This window comes from Diabrotica virgifera, chromosome 2 (assembly GCF_917563875.1).
Source record: "Diabrotica virgifera virgifera chromosome 2, PGI_DIABVI_V3a".
NCBI classification, from domain to species: Eukaryota; Metazoa; Arthropoda; class Insecta; order Coleoptera; family Chrysomelidae; genus Diabrotica; species Diabrotica virgifera.
In genome coordinates, this window is record NC_065444.1 from 159,716,222 (window position 1) to 159,722,221 (window position 6,000).

The 6,000-nt window shown below is 31.4% G+C and overlaps 1 protein-coding gene across 2 annotated transcripts in view; it reads left to right on the top strand.

Annotated features, from left to right (window-relative positions):
• LOC114334642 (fibroblast growth factor receptor 4) overlaps window positions 1–4,542 on the top strand; it is a 215,293-nt gene extending 210,751 nt beyond the window's left edge. For both annotated transcript variants that reach the window (XM_050642874.1, XM_050642873.1), the window contains one exon: window positions 4,287–4,542. In XM_050642874.1, coding sequence (XP_050498831.1) covers window positions 4,287–4,419 — 133 coding nt within the window. In that variant the 3' untranslated portion in view covers window positions 4,420–4,542. The remainder of the gene's footprint in view (window positions 1–4,286) is intronic.
• Window positions 4,543–6,000: the final 1,458 nt, after the last annotated feature.

The window sequence follows — 6,000 nt, forward strand, 5'->3', positions numbered from 1 at the left end:
AAATAGTTTGAAATATTTTTTAATTATAGCTCCATTTTTGATTGCAACACTGTCAACAGTGCCAATATGTATAAAGGACAAGTTTAGTGTTAGTTTTTAATCTGTGCGCCTAAAAGACATGTGCCTTAAAATAACTTTCTATTCCGGTACCTCCCTCACCCACCAAGTACCAAGAGGGCAAGAGGGTAACTCTCCCGTTGAAGAAAAGGGCAGTGTGGAATCAATCTATCTCAGGGCAACATCTCGTCGCCCCACTCAAGTGTATCAGTACGAGATCTGGGCAACACACCGTTGCCAGACTCTACGCTAAAAAGTGAATCCGTCAAGGATAAAGTAAAGTGTGAATCGTGAAAACTTCTCTCTCGATCTGTTATACGTCCTCCAGGGACAACAAAAGTACGAGAAACGCAACAATTCTCTATCTCTTGCACTTTTAAAGTGTCAGGTAGCATCACACACCTGTTTCGCAAGCCCAAGTAAGACGCAACACTCTGTTGCCTTCAACCACACCATCGCCACATCGTCTCCAGTGGAACAAGTGACTTTGGACAGACAATATATTGCGTACACGGACTGAGAGACTCATTGGTAGCTTGTAAGTACTCATTATATTCTAGGTATATGTAATAGTTTTCTCTTGATCGACACTAGTGTTGCATCCATTTTCGTTTTAATTGTTTTTGCTCTCTCTCTCTCTCTCTCTCTCTCTCTCTCTCTCTCCCCTCTCTCTCTCTCTCTCTCTCTCTCCCTCTTCTCTTGATCAACACTGGTGTTGCAGTAAACCGTTTTGTTTTATTATATGTTTTGTTTTCTCTTTCTCTTTGGTCTGTTTTCTGTTATATTTGTATATATATTTTCTCAATAAATACTTAGTATTCGTTAATGAAAGCTTCGTTAAACCTTAGTGTTTAGACATCACTCTCCTACCCCCTTTATTACATGTACAGGTAGATAACCTCACATATTATATTTACAACCAGCACCTATAAGTAGTACGGTCTCTCTCTCTTTGTCTAGGACGTCCTATATGAACATCCTATTGTCATGTTGTGATAGTATTATCTCAACACCTACGACACAGAAAATAGTCAGCAGATGTACAAACTGATGAAATAATTGGAGATACTAAGTAAAATTTTTAGGACAGTAAATATGATGATGGAAACCACAACAAACGAAATCGCGGAAAGGGCATACATCCAAAAAGTTTAAACCAAGGAAGGATTACGAAAAGGAGACCCATTATCAACAACTGCATTCAATCTGACATTAGAAGGAATAATCAGGAAAAGCAGAATAAACATACAAGAAACGATAAAAACGGCCACCAATGCATATCATTTACTATGCAGATGATCTATTAGCAACAAGCAAGAAATAACTACAAAAGTTTATGGAAAACATAACCCAAGTAAAAAAATTGGGACTTAAAATAAATGAAGAAAGGACAAAGTATATGGTAATCGGAAAGATCCACAAAGAAAAAATATATATAAAAAAATACAACATCATATTACAAATAGATGGAGAAAAAAGATACTAGTTCAAAAGTTCCAAAAAAATTAAAACTTGGGAGCCAAAATAGATCAAAATGGTCATGAGGAAGAGGCGATAAAGTTAAGAATAGCTAAAGGAAATAAAAATTATGGAACATTACGAGCATTAGTGAAATCCAATTACGCATCAATAAAAACAAAAATCAGAATTTATGTGAGTTATCAGACCTACAGTAACAAACGCATGCGAAACATGGATGCTGAAAAAGGCAGAAACAGACCTTTTAGAAATATGGGAGAGAAAATGGCAAAGAGACTTTGGCAAAGTAGGAAAAATGCAAAGAGCAATATGGAGGTGTGGAAGTAGAAAGTTCGTGGAGGGAAACGGCTAATAAAGAATTGAAACAAATGTGTAAAGAGCCAACGATAACGACTATGACCAAAGTACAAAGAATACGATATTTGGGACACATCGACAGAATAGGAAGTGAAATAATGCAAAAAATGGTACTCTAATGAACACCCATACAAAAGAAAAAAAAGGCAGGCCAAGAAAAAGATAGACATATAGTGTGTACAAAAACCTGAAAAAAATAACATTAAGAGATGGAAAGAATTAGCATTGGACAGAAGGAGATGGAGGGAGGTGGTGAAAGAGTTTATAAAAAGACTGAAATAAAATTAAATAAAATGTATAAGACTAAAAAAATAATAATATGTAATCAGAAGTTTAACATTTTACCCCTAGGTGTACAAGACCTGCTGAGGTTAATAAATATTATAACTGATTCAGCAGTTGTGCAGGTTCGGGTTTACTTTTTGAGAACACATAGAGCTCATCGAAGGTGAACTCAACATGAAACCAAACAACAGTTCTACGACTCAAAATCAAATAAACTTCCCACAAACATATTTTTAGCAGCGTCGAAAATTCAATGTCCGTCCAAAAAACAGGCAATTTGTTTTAGTGCCTTAGAAAACACCAAACTTCAAAACAACATTTTCCCTCTGTCAGTATTCCAAAATAATTTCAGTCACTATCTACAGCCTAAAATCATTTCAGCGTTAAGAGGATCGGTACGTTTTTTCGGCTGCCATGCTATTCAAATGGGGATTCATTTTTTTCGAATCCTGAGAAAACTAAGAAGTATTTTTAAAAAATTTAAACGCAGAATGAAATATTACGTTATTAGCGAGGGCCGAAAATCCCTGAGAACTTCTATAATGTTTATTTTAATAAGTTACAGGGGTGAAAAACTAAGAGAAAACTTAGTGTTATTTTTAATTTCTAATATCTGATTCAAAATAGAATTTTTATTTATTCTAAAGGACTTTCGGCCCTCGGTAATAATTTAGTCTCTCATTCTGCGTTTAGATTTTTCAAAAATATTTATTGGTTTTTTCAGGATTCGAAAAAAATGAACACAATGTCCGTGGTAATATTTTCCAAATCTATCTTTGTCATACAACGCACTTAGTCGAATAGAATATTGTCAGTCAGACACTGACAATCAGTGACAATTTTAAATAATTATTTGACATGAATCGGGAATATTTTTAGTTGTTGATTAAATAATATTGATATGTAGCGTATTTGATAAATAATTGATTTAAGAGGCGAACTTTATAAAAAAAGTTATTTATTGTGTATTATTTATGGAAGTTAGAAGCAGAGAATACATCAAGGTATATTCTTTGATCCAAGTATTTTGTTGTTAAAGATGTTCAAAATTGTAAGCGTTCCATAGTAACAATATATTATTAAAAAATCACTTTAACACTTTTCCTCTTTTCTCGATAAAGTATTAGTTTTTGTTGTAGGTACATATAAATTATTACAATCACTGAATACATAGCTAGTGAAAAAATTATCACATTTATTAACTGAATTAATAATTTGCAATTATACAAAAAATAACAGTTATCCAAGAACATTCAAAAGCCATCCCTTTAAGCTTGTTATGACATTGTCAAGTAGAATGACATTTTAGTAATATGTACATATCCATACCAGTGTGAATTTTACTACACGTAATTTGCCATGTAAAGAGAGAAAAAGTAGGGATAGCCGTAAAATATTTGCGAATTATGTACCCATAGCCTTAAATATTATAAGGAATGAGAAACTAGCCCCATTCTTTTTAATTCCAAACAAATTTCCAACAATACAATAACTAATATATTAAAGTATAAAAGTCCAGTTTTATGATAGAATCTATGACCATATTTTAAAATTTTGCATTTATCCGGAACATCTTTCATACCCAAACCAAAAGATTCAAGTAAACAACGAAAATAGGCCAAAAAACAAAATACTTTTATCCTACAACTACGTGTATATTTTTCACAAGCAATTGGATTTCGTAAGTCCTAGATTTCCTTAATTTTACAATATCACAATGACTTTTTCTGCGACTATAATGTGGCACTTCCGGTTACAACATTTTAACCGGAAGTGATATAAAAACCCAAAGTGTATGTCTATTCTCGTCTTACCAAGGACCGTCGTATAATATATTGCTGGTACTATTTGGGTAACTTTAAAACAGCACTTCCGGTTACAACTTCGTAATCGAAAGTCCAAGGTCAAATTTCTCCCATTTAATACCACCTTTGAATTATAAGCTCTCAATAGACACCTCAATTGTCATTCTATAGTTATGTTTTAATAACGGAGAAGTTGTATTGAGGGACGGATAGACAGACATGGATAATTCTAGGTTTTTACATTTTAATGTTTTCTAATAATTATAATTAATCAATTTTATACTAATTATGGCTTTATTTTAGACAATTTTTGCCTGCTGCACGTTGTCTGGCAGATGTTTTGGATAAAGAGTGTGCACAATATCCTAAAATGAAGAAATATAGCAAAGATTACGTGCGAGCCACTGAATATCCATGCGAACAAGAATATTATTAAAATAATAATTTACAATGCTTAAGAGCATTTTATTGTATGTTTTTAATATTATTCATAAATTGACTTTAAATTTATATAGGTAAATTTAAGTGTATATAAATAGTAAATTTAATGTTTTCAAAATTTTCTGGTTTTATTTATAAATTACTTTTTTCTACAATGGATAATCATATTGAAATCTAATATCAGCCAAATCGGACTCGTAGTTTTGTTTTGTAGTGGAGTCAATGAAGGTTTTCACCTGAACCTGAATTTCGTTGAACCTCCATCGATTTTCATGAAAATTGGTAAGTATGTAGAGCATACCTCAAGAAACAAAGGTGACATGGTGCCAACTTGCGCTTTTACGCTGGGGGGGGGGGATGCCACCCCTTCTCGGGGGTGGAAATTATTTTATTAAAAATAATACCACTAATCGATAAAGGGACAAATTGTAAGTAAAATTTGTTATATAAAGTTATTTCAATAAATCAATAGTTTTTGAGTTATTAAAGATCAAAAGTTTTGATTTTTCCTGAAAAAAATCCATGTTTTAAAGCTGTTTTTCACAAATAACTCAAAAACCATAAGTTTCTTCAAAAAAGTTGTTATTACCAAAATCGAAGATAATATAAAAATAAATAAGCTCCTTATTCGAAAAATCCTTTATTACATAAACAAAATGAGTTATATGCAATTGAATGTATATTTTTTCTCCGCGAGTACTCAAATCTTAGTATTCAAGCTTAAATAACAGGAAAACGATGCACTTTGTTAAATATAGATATTAAACATTTTAATAAAGTACTTAAAGGTAACTATCAAAAGCTATATAAGAAGCCGATAGCATTAAAATTAAGCAAGTTATGATGGAAATAAGAGGACCCTTTCAGATTTTTTAGGGAAGAATGAAAAATGAAACATACGTCATTTCCACAAAAATTAAAATTTATAGTAACCCATTTAAAACTTTATTTATTTTAACATGAGTAATAACTTCAACAATTTTGGCCGGTTTAGAATGCATATTTTTGAAAAAAAATACGATTAAAAAAAAATTAGAATTTTTCAAATTTTCGTGAATTTCATTTTCTTTTGATAATAACTCCAAAAATACTCGATACACTTAAAAAATGGTAGAGAACAAAATTTTAGTTTTAACTTTATTTAAGCTTTTTATTTTTTTAATATTTTTTACGACAAAAAATAACCGAGATAGAAACATTTAAAACCTAAATTTTACTGCGAGAACCATGTAACCGGGGCCATTTCACCTTGTATTTTAAAAAAAATAAAGGATTTAGAAAATTATGTTTAATATATTGTTATAGAACTTTTACTTTGCTTTGTAATGGTTTTTGGATCAATCTCATATTTTAAAATTTAACGGAGTTATTTTAAAAAAACCAATAACATTTTCTTTGAAAAAATTTTATAGCGGAGATTTTGTATGTATACAGGTTGTGTGAAGTCCAATTAGTCGTTTGTTGTAGGAGATACGAAAAAAGTTTATTTAGGTTAGATTGGGGCATAGATAATATCAGAATTTAAGTACATTTCCAAATATACAGGGCCACCCGTATTGACAGGGTGAAACAAAAT